General features: G+C 55.5%; 1 protein-coding gene across 3 annotated transcripts in view; it reads right to left on the reverse strand.

The window, feature by feature from the left end:
* Positions 1-154: 154 nt before the first annotated feature.
* The window catches only part of PPL (periplakin), a 43,677-nt gene continuing 28,748 nt past the window's right edge, over positions 155-15,083 (reverse strand). For 2 of the 3 annotated variants that reach the window (XM_059898198.1, XM_059898196.1), the window contains 14 exons: positions 14,587-14,682; positions 13,187-13,309; positions 12,946-13,092; positions 12,159-12,310; positions 10,765-10,862; positions 10,440-10,597; positions 9,339-9,517; positions 9,120-9,258; positions 8,172-8,365; positions 6,720-6,870; positions 5,871-5,954; positions 5,044-5,160; positions 4,450-4,542; positions 155-3,689 (listed from right to left, as the gene is read on the reverse strand). In XM_059898198.1, coding sequence (XP_059754181.1) covers positions 1,023-3,689; positions 4,450-4,542; positions 5,044-5,160; positions 5,871-5,954; positions 6,720-6,870; positions 8,172-8,365; positions 9,120-9,258; positions 9,339-9,517; positions 10,440-10,597; positions 10,765-10,862; positions 12,159-12,310; positions 12,946-13,092; positions 13,187-13,309; positions 14,587-14,682 — 4,398 coding nt within the window. In that variant the 3' untranslated portion in view covers positions 155-1,022. The remainder of the gene's footprint in view (positions 3,690-4,449; positions 4,543-5,043; positions 5,161-5,870; positions 5,955-6,719; positions 6,871-8,171; positions 8,366-9,119; positions 9,259-9,338; positions 9,518-10,439; positions 10,598-10,764; positions 10,863-12,158; positions 12,311-12,945; positions 13,093-13,186; positions 13,310-14,586; positions 14,683-15,083) is intronic. The other variant, XM_059898197.1, reaches the window with a different exon arrangement.

Here is a 15,083-nt window from a genome sequence, read left to right on the forward strand (position 1 = left end):
CGTTTCTCATTTATTTCCTTTTACCATATTTGCAAGTAATTCTTTCTCCCTTAGGAGCTGGTATGTAGGGAACATTCATTTTGGCTAAAAGCCAAGAGGGTGTTGGAGAATAAGCCTCACATGCAAAAGAGGAAGAAACACACTTACCATGAAATTAGAATCAAGCCACCAGGTGTTTGTTTATTTTTGCGCTATAAATAGAATTCCCTATTACTTCCCATTTTCTTACATAATACGTGAGATACAGAGGGCCCGAAATTTGTTTGGTAGAAAATCAACCGTGGAGTTTACTAAATGGCAGTGAGATAAGAAGCAGGACTAGGCACCAAATCTAAGGCTAACAGCAACACAGTCCACTAGGAAAGTACTTTAATTTCAGAACATGAAACGTTCCCTGATGGTGCGTTTTCTTGGGACAGTCTGGCTTGACAGTTAAGCTTCATTCGAGCACCAGGGTCAGATGCTGTTCTGGTTTCTTTGCACCTTTTCTGGCATAGAGCCCAGATCCGTCTCCCCAGAAGGCCTCTGACGAAGAGTCGGCTGAGCCAGAATCCCGAGGGGTGTGAATGCAGGTCACAGGCCCGGGGAGCTGTTGCTTTGCTGAAGGGAGGCCTTTCTGCCCTAGAGTTTCCCCTGCTGGGGTGTGGAGGCCAGTGCTGCATGGAGCGGGCTTGTCCACCCCAGTTGTTGGTCGTCGTGTGCTTTAGTAGTTTTCAGTTGCTTCCAGGTATCACACAAGGAGTCTGTTTATGGGACTGTGTGGGAAAAGGAGAAAGGAGAAGGGCACTGCGGGTTTGAATCATCGGGAGATGAAGCAGGTCACTCACCTGGTTGGATGACGGTTCAGCAGGTGCCTGTCCCGCTTGTGGTTGAGCTGTGCTCTGAGCAGCTGGGGGACACACGGGGTTGGTTCTGCACGGATTAAGAGCTGCACGGGGCCAGGGAGAAAAGATACCGAGGAGAGTACTGGGCAGGAGAGAGAGCCAGCATCTGCTTCCAGGAAGGTGAGGGTGGGGCCGTGCCTACTTCTCCCCGGACACCAGGACGGCCAGCTCCTGGATGGACATATCCTTGTTGACGTAGCGGTCGTACTGGGCAGGGGTCAGCCTTCCGTTCTGCAGGGCCTCTTCGATGGAGAACTTCTTGCCAGACTTCCTGTCATGGATCACGGAGGACTCCCCGTTGGGACCCTTGACGGAGATTTCCTCCCAGTCGCACTCCTGGTTCCTGAGTTTCACAAACATGTTCCAGTCGATGAGGCCGGCCCGGTGGGCTTCCTCTGGGGACAGTTCGCGGCCCGAGTCGGGGTCGATGACCACGATGGAGCGCCGCAGGTGGTTCTCCCTTTGCTCCCGCTTGATGGCCACGGAGCCCAGGCGCCGCTGCAGCTCATCGATCTCCAGGTCTTTGTCTCTGGAGAGCTGCCTGAGGTCGTCCAGCTCCTGCTCCAGGGACCGGAGGCGGCAGTCGAGCTGCGCCCCGGGATCCGCTGCCACCGGCATGCTCCTTAGGCCCCGCGTCTCCGCCACCGCCATCTCGATTTCGGACTGGAGCCTGCGGGCCTCGAGCTGCAGGCTCTGCCTCTCCAGCTGCAGTTTGTGGTTCTCTTCCCTCAGGAAATCCAGCTCCTTGGATGACTTGGAGTTACAGAACTCCAGCTCCGACAGCTTGGCCTCCAGCCGGTTCACCTCCGCGTCCAGCGCCCTCTTGCTCTGGCTCTCCGCCTCCATGCTGCTCTTCAGCTTCTGAATCTCCTGCTCGGTGTCGCCCCTCTCCACCTGGATGCTCTTGGAGAAGACCACCTTCTCCTTGACCTCCATCTTCTCCAGGTGCTCCAGCTTTTTCTTCAGGGTCTCGAGCTCACGCTCCAGGACCTGCCGCCGGTGCCGCTCTTCCTCCAGCTGCAGCGCAAGCAGGGTGTGCTCCCGGGCCTGCTGGGGGTCCTGCTGCAGCACCACCTTCTGCTTGAGGGTCACCTTTTCCCGGGCCTCCCCCGCCTCCTCCTCCAGCTGGGCCAGCCGCTGCTTCAGGTGCTGCACCTCCAGCTCGGCCTCCCTGCGTGCCTGCCGCTCGCACTGCAGCTCCTCCAGCTGGCGCCCCAGCTCCGCTCGCCTGCGCTGCAGCTGCTGCAGCTCCCCGCGGAGGCCATCGATCTGCTGCAGCTCAGCGTCGATGCTCTCGGTGAAGGCGTTCACCTCGGCCTGCAGGCCCGGCTCCTCCTCGTACCTGACGACCTCCTGCTGCACCGTCTTCTCCTTCACCTGGGAAAGCTCTTCCTCCTTCTGTTTGATTTTATCCTCCTGGGACGCCCTCTCTCTCTCCAGATCCACTTGCTTCTTCTGTTCCTCGGACAGCTGGGCCCTCAGAGACTCCACTTCCTCTTTGGTCTGGGGGTCTTCCTGGAACTGCAGGATCTCCTGGACCACCTCCTTGGTCTGCACCTGGGGTTTGGCCTCTTTCAGGGACTGGATCTCCTGCTTCAGCTGGTAGATCTCCAGGTCACACCTTTCGATGAGTCTGGTCTTGTCGATGATCTCCTCCCTGAGCCTCTGAAGCTCTTTCTCCATCTCGGGGTCGGTCTTGTACTTGATGACCTCCTTCGTCACTTCCTTGACCTCCACCTGGGGGCCCCGCCTCCGGAGCACCTCCAGCTCGCTCTGGTAGCCCTTCAGCTGCTCCTCGGCCCCCCGGTACTTGCACTCCTGCTCGACCAGCTCCAGGCGGAGGTTGGCCACCTCACTCTCTGCCTTGGGGTCTGGCCGGACGATCTCCCGCACTTTCTCCTGCACGACCACTTTGGCGTTTTCCTCCTCCAAGGCCCAGATCTTTCGGAGCAGCCCTGTTTTCTCCCTCTTGTTGGCACGAGCCTTGGCGGCCTCGTCCTCATACTGGCGTGTGAGGTCACTCACCTCCCTCTCGGTTGCCACATCCTTCTCCACCTTGAGCACCTCCTTGATGGTGATCTTGCCCTCGGCCATGGCCCGCTCCTTCTCCAGCCTCTTCAGCTTGTCCTGGAGGAAGCTCAGCTCCTCCTCCTGCTTCTCCCTGAGCTGCTGCTCCCGCTGCCCGTCCTCCTGCAGCTTCCGGAACTCTGCCTCCAGCTGGGGGTCATTCTGCAGTTTCACCACCTCCTTCTCAGTGACCTTCTCCCGCACCTGGTTCTTCTCCTGGGCCAGGGCTGCGATGCGCTGCTGCAGGAGGAGCGCCTCTGCCTCCTGGCTGCCCTTCTGCCGCCGCAGCTCCTCCAGCTCCTCCCGCAGCCTCAGGACCTCGCTGGCCTGGGTCTGGTCCGGCTCGATGCGCAGAACCTCCTTGACCGTGTACTCCTGCCCCCCGTCCCTGGCCTCCTGCTCCAGGGCGCGCAGCCGCAGCTGCAGCGCCTCCAGCTCCTCCTGAAGCAGCTGGTTCTTGCGCTGCTCCTCCACCAGGGTCTGCTGCGTCTGCCGGAGGCTCTCCTCCAGCATGGGGTCTGGCACCTTCTTGAGCACCTCCTTCCTCACCACCGCATTCTGCGGGCTCTGGTTCTGCAGGGTCCGGATCTCCTCCTGGGCGCTCCTGACCTCATTCTCCAGCTGCTGCCTCCGCTCCGCCTCCTCGTCCAGCTCCTTCTGAATCTTCCACGTCTCCTCTGCTCCGGAGCCCGGCTTGCTCCCGGGCAGGGCCTCATGGCTCATGCCTGCCTCAGGCTGCTGGGAAGGAGGAGACAGCGCAGGGTTAATGCCGGACTCTGCACGGCCCGACCCCACCTGGCCACCCGCCAGAGGTCAGACTGCTTGTCCTGCGGTCCCTAGGAGACCCGCTCAGTGCCGGGTTCACTGGAGTCCTAGGCTTCCTTTTGAAAATGGTAAAACAACTAGTTTAAATGCATCTGGGAAAATATTTTAAAACCACAGAAGAGTGTGAAGCAGAGGCTGTCTGTCACCTCTGGTCCTGTTCCTACAGGATACTATCACCTTTGAGACACGTATGTTTTTGCGTGTGACACGTATTTATTTTTTCCACACTAACGGTGATGCCTGTTCTGCACACTGCTTGTTGCACTTATGGGAGAATCTGCAGCGGCACAGAGAGCGCCACCCCGTCGTGTGACAGCTTCGTCATTTTCCATTGTGTGGACAGACCCTGGCTCAGTCGCACACCCATTGCTGGTGAATATTGAGTTGCTTCCACTTTCTTAACTATTACAATGTTGTCGTTAACATTTTGGGCTTTTAAAAATAAGTTACCTTTTTCTGGGTACTCAGCAAATGTTTGAGGGATGGGACACGTAGGTTGGACTCATGTCCACAGGGGCACAGGCATGGGCTGGCGTCTGCACTGGTGCCACCCAACCCTGTTCGCAGGGGGACACGCCCACTGGTTCACAGGCTGTTTCTCTGAGGCACAATGAGTCTTATTTCTCAGCTCTTGGGATAGTTTTGAGTAGAATGCCTTACTGAGATCCATTACCTGTCTCAGGAGATTCAGAGCAAACTCCAGATTCTGCAGCCTCTGTCTGTTGATGGCATTAACTTCCGTGAACTTGGCAGCAAGAGCTGTTTCCTACAGGAGAGCAGACAGGAGTCAACAGACTAAGCAAAGGTGAGCTGGACGGTGTTTGAAAAGTCTGACATTTGGGGAGAGAGGGTACCTTCTTGCCCCTTCCTACCTGGAGTTCTACTACAGTCTCATCTACAGGAGAGAAAACTAGATTTAGAGTCAGAAGCCTAAACCCCAGCGAGTGACCTTGAGCAAGTCTGTCTCTGAGCCTTAGCGCGTTCGTGTATGGAAGGAGCTGATAACATCGGCCCTCTGTGTGTGTGTACTTACTTACGGGGCGCAGGGGGAGTCCGTGGCTCTGGCTCAGATAAGCCCAGCAGGCTGTCTTTCTAGGCATATCAATGTCGCCACCCCAGAATAAGTTGTTATCTCCTCTTACTGAACCTGTTGGCACCCAGGAGGGCTCTTGGGCCAGTTTCCCTATTGTGTGTGCGTCTCTGAGGCCTGCATGCCATGCTCTCTGGAGCGAGGGAACCCCGAGAAGGCCTGGCCTGCAGAGCTCACCTCTTCCCTCACTTTGGCGGCAGGGGACTGGAGCCTGGCCCTCTTGCTCATGTGGCTGCTTCTTCCATTCTCCAAGTCAAGGAGGGACCTGAGTTTCTCTGCTTCCAACTCATAGTCCTGTGTGAGAGAGACGTGGCAGAGGGCAGACAAGAGCAGGTGAGACCGAAATGTTCTTATACCCCTTCCAGCTGACTGCAAAGGTCTTCCGCTCAGCCATACCCTGTTCTGACTGCCAGGAGGTTTTGAGAACCATAGATCCATCAGTGGTACATATCTACATCCCTGAATAACATGTGCGATGAGAAAAAGTAGGCCCACAATCCCCCTCCATCCCCAAAGCATGCTCCTTCCAGGCCCTCCCTGGCCTAGAGACCATGGCATTCTGCTTTCTTCATTTAACTCCGTACCATAAGAGTTATGGCTTTTCTCACGTTGCCTCCTCCTAATCCTCCTGTGGATCAGTTTGATGACTTTAACATCCATTGTGTGGTTAGATGATAATTTACTAGCCGTTCCTCTGCTATTGGACATTTAGGTTATTTCTAGTTTGTCTGTTTTGCTATTGTAAATAATTCTGTTGTACAGTGATTTTGTTAATCCCACGTTATTATTCTTTCATATTTTTTCTTTTAGGATAAATTCCCCCAGTTACTGCTTTAAACAGTAGAAAATCCTTTTCTGGTATTCGATGCCCAGTACCATCTTGTTTCCCAAAGGCCTGTGCCGGTTTGCGTGGCCGCCAGCAGTGCCTGAGGACACCCCCGCCGGACCAGCTGGTGGGAAGAGGCCCTGCTGCTTTACACTCCGGGCAGGGTGTCACGTCTCACCTTGACAGCTTGCTGGTACTGCTGGGAGTGGGCGTAGACTTTCTGTACTTCCTCTTCCCTTCTTGCTATCTCATCTAGCAGGTTCTGTAAAACAACAGAGACTTTGAAAACCAAAAATTAAAAAAAAAAAAAAAAAAATCCAAAACCTAGATAGAGTAGCTGGATTCCTTGGGAGTCTGGAATTCTTCCGTAGCACAAAGTATAACAAATGGCTTCCTTGTTTACATTTGTTTGTTACAAAAGGCAATTCTAAGGCCCTGTGAAGAAGGGCCAAGAAGATAATTATCTTTGGCAGGAAAGTTGTGTTTATTGAGTGCATCGAAATGTCAGGCACTGTTCTAGTATCTTTCTTAGATTATCTCACTGAATCTCCCAACATCCTGTGCGGTAGGCACCGTCCTCACCTCCAGTTTATGAACGAGGAAACCCAGGCACAGTGCGGCGCAGTGACTGGCCCGTGGGCTCATGGCTAATGGGGGTGGGAGCAGGATTTGAGACCAGGCTGTTGGGCTTCCCGTTCCTCGCCTTCACCCCAAGGCCCTGCTGCCTTCTGCAGAGCCAGGACTCCGGGCTTTGGAAATGGGTTTTTCCCCCTGAGGGCTCCCCTGTGTCCCTGTAGCTATTTGCTTATTTAGCTGGCTTGCACGGAGTGTCCACTCTGGGCCAGGCCCTGTGCTGGGCACTGAGGACGGAGAGGTGAGGGAGACCCCGTCCTTGTTGTCAGAGACTCGGGTGCTGGGAGCCCGCCTGGCCAGGACCGCTGCCAGGCCCCCATCCACGAAGGGGCTTGCTAACCTCCGACCCCGCCTTGTGACCATCCTCCTGTGAACGTGGAAGTGGCCTTCTCACCTTCTGGTTGTTCAGCTTGGTCTCCATCTGGCCGAGGCCGTCTGTCTCCTGGGGCTCGTAGCTGGGGATGTGGGACAGGAACTGCAGCAGGTGGTCGCGGCCACTACAGAAGGCGTCATGAGCAGCCCGGGTGCTCTGCAGGCTCTGGACCCTGCGGGGCAAAGCCCGTCAGGCCTTTGAGCTCTCAGGTCTCACTGAGAGCTGCCTGCCATCCCTTTTTAAAGAGGTCATCAAAAGTAATTTAAGTGGAAATAACCTAAACGTTCACCAGGAAGGGAGTAGTTAGGTAAATTACAGAATATTGTGTTGGAATACTGTGCGGCCTCTGTAAAACGCAGGAAGGCCCGCCTGTGTGGACTCACAGGGATGCCCACTGTGAATTCTAGGACCTAAATAACTCATGGATCCAAGGGGAAATCACAAGGGAGGTGAGGAAATCTTTTGAACTCACTGAAAATAAAAACATCAAAATTTGTGGGACACAACGAAAGCAGTGCTTAGTGGGAAGTATGTAGTTTTAAATGCTTAGATTAGAAAAAAAAGAAAGCTTTCAAATCAACAATCTAAGCTCCTACCTTAAGAAAGAAAAAGAAGAGCAAATTGGACTTAATGTAAGCAGCAGTAGGAAATAATAATGAGCAGATGTCAGTGAAACAGGAAACAGGAAAACAGGAGAAAGATCACCGCAACCAAAGCTGGTTCATTGAAACTGTCGATGACGTGATAAACCTCAGACATAATGATCAGGGGGGGCAAGAAGAATAAACAGATACAACAGAAGAAGATACAACATCAGGAATGAGAGAGAGGACGTTCCCTCAGATCCTGCAGATAGTCAAGGATAAGAGAATACTATGAACAATTTTATGCCAATAAACTCAACTTGATGAGATGGACAATGTGTCCTTGAAAGACACAAACTTCTGAAGTTGCTCAAGCATTAGATAACCCAAATGGTCCAATATCTATTAAAGAGGTTGAATTTGTAGTTAAAAACCCTCTTACACACAAAAAAACAAGTTGCAGGCCCAGATGGCTTCAGTGGTGAATTCTTCCAAGCATTTAAGGAATTAACACCCAGTCTACACAAACTCTTCCAGAAAACAGAAGAGGAGGAGGGAACACTTACTGACTCATCAGGCCAGGAAAATATATGACAGGGAAAATAGCAAGACACACTGTATGTGGTGTGTTGTCATTCGTACGTCAATCACCTACCCCAGCTCATAGAGAATGTTTTTGAAAGGACACACAAGAAACTGGTAGCAGTGCTGATCTTGGGGGAAGGGTTTGGTCATTATAATCCCTTTGTGTTTTTTATCTTGTATATGTACTGCTTTTTTCAGAAAGAGGAAATTCTTTAGAAATCAAACAGCCTTCAGTGTTGTCCACAGAAATCCCACTTTGGTGCCTTAAGGCAGACTAAGCCGAGGCCCCCCGCCGCCCCCTCACCTGCGCTCCGCCTGCTGGCAGAGGCTGTCAAAGCGCTGGTGCAGCTTGTGCACCTCGGCCTCCTGGCGCTCCAGGTCCGGGCAGTGCTCCTGGAAGCGGCTGGCCAGCGAGCCAGAGCACCGCTTGGCGGCCTGCAGATTCTGTTCCACCTCGCTGAGGAGGGCCTTCCGGGCCTGCAGCTCGGAGGCCATGGCCTGCCGGGGCGGAGAGGCAGATGGCAGGTGCTGTGGCCAGAGCCCCGGGGCCCGGGATGGCGCTACCCAGAGCTCTTGGGGCTGCCTGCTTTTAGCGGGTGGCAGGCCTGGACCTGGGCGGGGACCGGCGCTTTGCCTCTGAGTTTCTCCTCAAACCCGTGGTCATTTCTGCAGCTTCCATTTTGTTACAATGACCAGTACCCTGGGAAAACTAGCTTCTAAAACCCTGCGGCACACGGCACGTGCCTATGACGCCGTGCCCGGGACTGGAGTGGCCTTGGAGAAGGCTCTGGTCTCTGAGCCCGTTTCCTGGGCTCTGAGGTGAGGCCCTCACCACAAAGGGCAAGGGTTTTGTGAGGTGCTTTGTGAATAAGGGGCCTCCCGCGGGCTCACAGACCCCAATGCTTAGAGCGGGCCCAGCGGCAATGGTGAAGAGGGCAGATGCTGGGCTGGGGCAGAGGCTCCTGTGCTCAGCGGACGCGCTGTGCAGGCATGTGGGCCCAGGTGGCCAGATCTGCTTGTCCAGAGACACTGGGAATCTGGGGGGATTATGTGGACATTCGATTTTAAGATAACAGCACCTGATTTCCACAGGCCACAGAAACCCTGTGTACGGCTGGGACTCCAAACCTGGAGAGACTTGCTGCCCTGGGCCTCGGGCCCCTCGACTGTCCACAGGTGGGGTGGCAGGGGCGCCTGGAGCCCACGCCCAGCTCAGAGAAAGGCTCCTGAGGCGCAGGGTCCCCACACTCACTGCCAGCTCCTGCCTCTTGCTGTCCAGGGCATGGCCACTCTTGGGCACCGTGTCCTCCTGGGCCAGCTGGTTTTCGTATGAGGCCAGCACCTCCCGGCCCTGCTGCAGGCTCTTCTCCAGGCGGTTGGCGACGTCAACCCTGAGGACACGAGTCAGGAGTTGGGGGGCGGTGCCGGCCCTTGACCCCGCCCAGCCTCCCCACTGCCCGCCTGCACCCACTTCTCCTGGGCCGCGTCCAGCAGCTGCACCAGGCGCTCGTATCTGCGCTGGGTGTCCTCCACCCGCGTCCTCAGCAGGGCCGCACTGCCACTGCCCGGGAGGGCCTGCACGAACGCCTCGCCCTCGGCTGTGCTGCTCGCCTTCTCGGGCTCGATGCGCAGCAGCTCCTTGGTGATGCTCTGTGGGGACCAGAGCCCCTCGCGTTGACCACGGCCGGCAGCCACCCCCACCCAGGGATGTCCTCCCCTGGGGGGCCTGACTGGGGATCTGGGTAAAGCCGTGTTTGTAATGAGCATCCCTGGGAATTCTGACACACTGGATGGTGACTCATGAGTGATGAATATGAATAGGTTCCTGTTCCCACTGCTTCACACAGCTTTACTCATCTTTGGGGACAACTCCAATGAGGTGGGTGCGACTCCAAGCAGCTTAGGAGGGGACATGGTGGGGCCTAGCCCCAACCCCACCCCTGTATCAGGCGTCCTCTGGCCTTGGTTCGGCTCCAACCAGACCAGCCCTGGTGTGAGCCCCGCCAAGGGCCATGGCACTTCTCCAAGCCCCGTTCCTCTCCTGTGAACCGGGAACGGTCACGCCCATCGTGGAGGGCGCCGAGGACCCGGGAAACTGTGTGTGTGTGTAAAAGAGGCGAGGAGTAGATGGTGTCCATGCCGCTCATCTTGCCCCATCCTGTTGAGGCCCCCTGAGTGCGGATCAGCCCATTTTACTGAAGACACTGAGGTTTGGGCTTGAATGGTGTGTCTGTGCTCAAGGCGAGTGAGCCGGCCCTGTCGCCCCAGAGCCCATGTGCTGCCGGGCACCGCGGCCTCTCACTCAGCTCAGTGCTGATCTGCTCGGGTTGCAGTCCTGCTGTTGTCAGCTCTGCCACGAGCCCTTTTTCCTGGGGGTGTGTCTTGGGGGCACCAGGCCTCAGGGACCTCCTCAGTCTTCGGCCTAGAGCAGCCCCCGTCCCCACGACTCACGACTTCCTGTTACACGTGGCAAGTGGTCCCTTTTGAGCGCCAAGACACCCCATGGGGATGAGACCTTGAGGAGGGGCCCCGGGGAGCCAGCGGGCCAGCCTGTGCCCCCAGCCTGGGGTACCTTGAGGTCCTCGGCCCGCTCAGCACTGTCCTGCACGGCCCGGCCCTGCTCCAGTGGCGGCCGCAGGATCCCTGTGATGGCCTTCTCCTGCCGGTCCAGGTCGCTGGCCACCTTGTCCAAGCCGGCCAGCAGCTGCCGGCCCTGCAGGTCAGAGGCATCTGCCGGAGGGAAATCAGAGTCGGGTGGCAGTGGGGATCCTGAGGCCCAGGGAGGGGGCGTAGGAGGGCCAGCCTCCCCACCTCCACTGTCCCATCTGCAGCACAGACCCTGGGCCCGGCCCCACCTCCCTGTCCCCCCAGAGCCTCAGGCAGCGTCTGGTACCCACCTCCAGAGTTCTCTGCCTTCAGCACCTCATGCCGCTGCTGGAGCGCCCTTCTGCTCCCAGCTGCCTTCTGCCGCAGGCTCTGGTACTGGCTGCCCAGGCTGTGACAGCAAAAACGGGCTGGGGACCTGGGGCAGCCCACTGCCCCTACTGCCCACTGACACAGGACCCTGGCCTCTGGCTAGACAGACGCCTCGAGGAGTCGGGAAGCTCATCAAAATGCTTTGAAAAGTTAACACGACACACGTAGGAAGGATTTGCTGAAACGCTGGTCTTTCTTTGCTCTTGGGTTCAACGGACCCCTTCTTTCCCTCCTTCCTTTCTTTGTCTCTCTTTTCTTCAATAGCAAGTCTTACTGTCTAAAATTATCTTGGGCTTCCCTGGTGCCACAGTGGTTAAGAATCTGCCTGCCAATGCAGGGGACACGGGTTCGATCCATGGCCCGGGAAGATCCCACATGCTGCGGAGCAACTAAGCCCGTGCGCCACAACTACTGAGCCTGCGCTCTAAAGCCTGCAAGCCACAACTACTGAGCCCATGTGCCACAACTACTGAAGCCCGCGAGCCTAGAGCCCGTGCTCTGCAACAAGAGAAGCCACGACGAGAAGCCCACGCACCACAACAAAGAGTAGCCCCCACTCGCCACAACCAGAGAAAGCCCGCGCACAGCAACAAAGACCTAATACAGCCAAAAATAAAAACAAATAAATAAATTTATAAAATAATCTTGTTTGCTCATTTGTTTTCCCCACCAAGATGTTACCCCTGAGGGAGCAGTACACAGTACGTGCTCAATACATATTTGCTGAATGAATAAATGAAGGAATTCCTTGAATCACTCATTCAACAAGAGTTCTTGGGTACTTGCTTTGCACCAGGTACTGAACAAGGCCCTGAAAAGAGTAAATCTCAAGGAGCCCCTGCCCAATGAAACTGACACAGATGCAAAGCACCCTAATGAGAGCAGCATGAGCAGTGGGAGAAGGTGCTTGAGAAAGAAGCAGCAGCCCTTTTCCTGGAGCCAGGGTGGAGGATGAGGGGGCAATCAGGGAAGGCTTCACAGAAGAGGTGACCCCCAGGCTGGGTCTTCAAACCAAGAGGCCTGAGCCAACAGGTGGTGGGTTTGTGTGCAGGTAGAGGGAGCAGTATGTGCAAAGGCCCAGATGCCCTTGCAGAAAAACCACTCCCTGATGTGTGCCCAGAGCCAGAGATTCACACACAAGTCAGCTCGGCCAACGGGATCTGCTGCTGTCCCACTTGAGCCTCCAAGGGGGCGCAGGTTTGGGGATGTTAGTGGCACCCTGAGGTTGAGTTGGGGTGCCCAGGGCTGTGAACGTGGCCTGAGGGGCCCAGGGGGTGCGGCCAGTCCATGCTGGCTCCTTCCTTTGCCCCTGTACCTGTCGGCCAGAGCCACGGCCTCAGGGTCGGTGGGAGGGATCATGAAGCAGACAGCTGGGGCAGTCAGCTCATTCCCTGCGCTGTCCGTGAGGTCCCAGCTCTCCCCGTTGTTCCTCTGCAGGGTGTAGCTGTAGCCCCGAGAGATTAGGCCCTGGTGGGGACAGGCCAGTCAGAACACATGGAGAGACCTGCCCCACCTGGTGGCCAGGAGCCCAGTCACCATCTCAGCCCCACCCCTAACTCTGGGACCTGGGGAGTCTTAGTGTGTTTCTCAGACCCTCCCCAAGAGGTTCCATCATAGAGAGTTGAGAGGGGCCAGCACCAAGAGAACATGTGTCGGGTCTGCCGGCCGAGCACCCACCTGGATTTCCCTTTGGGGAGCCCCCGTGCAGTCCCAGCCCATGTGTTCTCGTCCCTCCATTCCCTGACTTCTGGGGGTGGACATGTGACTCAGGTCTGGCCAATGAGAGAATGGCATCCCTGGCCACAGTGATTGGTTTAGGCTGGACACATGATTCAAAGCGGGCCAGTGAGAACCTTCCCTGGGACTTCTGCTGGAATGACTGGGGCCACTAAGCTGGTAGGACAGAAAAGGCCAGGGCAGCAGGTGGGGTGATGCAGGGGCATTGGCAGAGAGGACCCCATGATGGAGATGAACACAGGCTCCTGAAATATTTGAGACCCTGCATCCAGCCATGTCACTCCTAAGGCCTTTCAGTGACATGAGAAGAGGCAGATCTGGGCCCAGCCTGCCTGAGGCACCTGGAGCACCAGGCAGGGGCTCACCTGGTCACTCTCAAAGTCACAGAGCGCCTCCACGGAGATGGGCTTGAATGGTGTCTCCCGGCGGTACTTGAGGGGTACCACCTGCTGCCCTCGCTTCTGCAGGCCCTGCACCTCGTGCTCGTACTTGTCCAGAGCCTTCTCCTGGTCCTAAACATGGGGGGGAGTGCCCAGGTGAGATCACGCAGCCTCCCCCGGTCAGCAGGCAGGGAGCTGGGGAGGGGCCTGCTCAGGCATCACTCACGTCCAGCTCCCGCAGCATCAACTCAATCTGGTATTGGTCTTTGAAGTCGGGGCTGTATTTCTGGTTCAGGTCTGAGTCCACCTTGCGCAGCAGCTCCTGGGCATCCTTCACGTCTTTGTGGAACTAGAGGAGACCAGGGGGGCCCTGTCACGGACAGGACAGTGCTAGGACACCTGGGGCTAATCCTGGCTGTGACTTTAAGCCCATTCCCAGGTGGGGCTGGGCCTCCCACTCACCCTGAATCCATGGGCTCTGCCACCTGGGGACACCCACAACCCTCCCCAGCCCAGCTTCCTGGGGGGCTTCACAGGGAAAAACCAGGTCCCTTCCCATCAATCCATGCAATGCCACCTCTATGACGTATTGTTTTCATGTGTATACACCAGTAAGCTTAGGGTTCGTCTCTATTCCACTCTTCTCTTTGTGCTAGGGACACCCTGACTTATTCTAAGTCTTAGTACATGGAAGATAAGCCTCCCCACTTGGTTCTAGAAAACTCTCTTGCCCATTCTTCAGCCCATTAGCTCTGGAATCATTCATTGTCAGCCGTCCCCTGGGCTGCAGCTATGAACATGACTTTGGGATCCCTGTGAAGCTCATAGCCCAGAAGGGCTGACACTGAACCAGGAGTTAGTTACAATAGTATCGTCTGAGTTCAAGTGTCCCCAAACCACCTACTCATAAGAATCACGTGCAGCTCTCTTGTTAAAAACACAAATTCCTGTGGAAACAATGCAGCATCCATCAACAGGTGAATGGATAAACACAATGTGGTCCATGCATACAATGGAATATTATTCAGCCATGAAAAAGAATGAAGTTCTGGTTCATGCTACAACATGATGAACCTTGAAAACATTATGTTCAGTGAAAGAGCCAGATACAAAAGGCCACATATCATGTGATTCCACTTCTATGAAATATCTAAAATAGGCAAATCCAAAGAGACAGAAAGTAGATGAGAGGTTACCAGGGGTTGGAATGGGGAGTGATTGTTCATTGGGTACAGAATTCCTATTTGGGGTGATGAAGAAGTTTTGGAAAGACAGTGGCAATGGTTGCACAACTTTGTGAATGTAATGAATGCACTGGATTGTACACTTAAAAAAGCCTAAAATGGCAAATTTCATATTATATATATTTTACCAAAATTAAAACTCCACACACCTACTCCTGTGCCTACGCTATCCTGGTGAGTCAGACTCTCCAGCCCCAGCCCCCAGGGAAGGCAGACAAGGGCCCAGCAAGCTTGGGGCACGCCCACGTCATCAGAAGTGTAAGTACTGGGAGGCCTGGGCAGGCAGCCCTGCAAGGCTCCTGGAGGAAGTAGCACTGAGGCCATGAGTGAGCCAAGCAGGCACTGGGTGCTCCCACCAATGGGGCCCTGGGCTGGCAGGTACCTGGTGGTACTCTTCCATGTACTTCAGATGGCTCTCCTCACAGATGAGCAGGTTCAGGTACTCCTTCCAATCTGCATGCACAGCCTCCATGTGAGCCTGCCAGGAGAAAGGAGGCAGACTGCTGCTGGCCAAGCACCGGGGACACGAAGGGAGGGATGGCAGGATTCCAGACCAGGAAAGGATAGAGGAGGGGGTATCTGGCCTCTGTGTATGTGTGGCTCCCAGCCACCTCCCGCCCAGGGGTGGGAGGAGGAGTGAGGGGAACGTGTTGAGGCACCAAGCAGGGCCGCTGTGTACGGGTGCTCAGGTTGTACACTGCACAAGGGACAAGTAGGGGCTGTGTCTGCCCAGACAAAGTAGTGCTTTTTAAAAAATCTCACAAAGGTACTCCCCAAATTCAGGTCCACCAGAGCTCAGAATGTGACTTTATTTGGAAATAGGGTCTTTGCAGATGTAATTGGTTAAGGATCTCAAGATGAAATCATTCTGGATTTAGG

Source organism: Balaenoptera ricei, chromosome 15 (assembly GCF_028023285.1).
Source record: "Balaenoptera ricei isolate mBalRic1 chromosome 15, mBalRic1.hap2, whole genome shotgun sequence".
Lineage (NCBI taxonomy): Eukaryota > Metazoa > Chordata > Mammalia > Artiodactyla > Balaenopteridae > Balaenoptera > Balaenoptera ricei.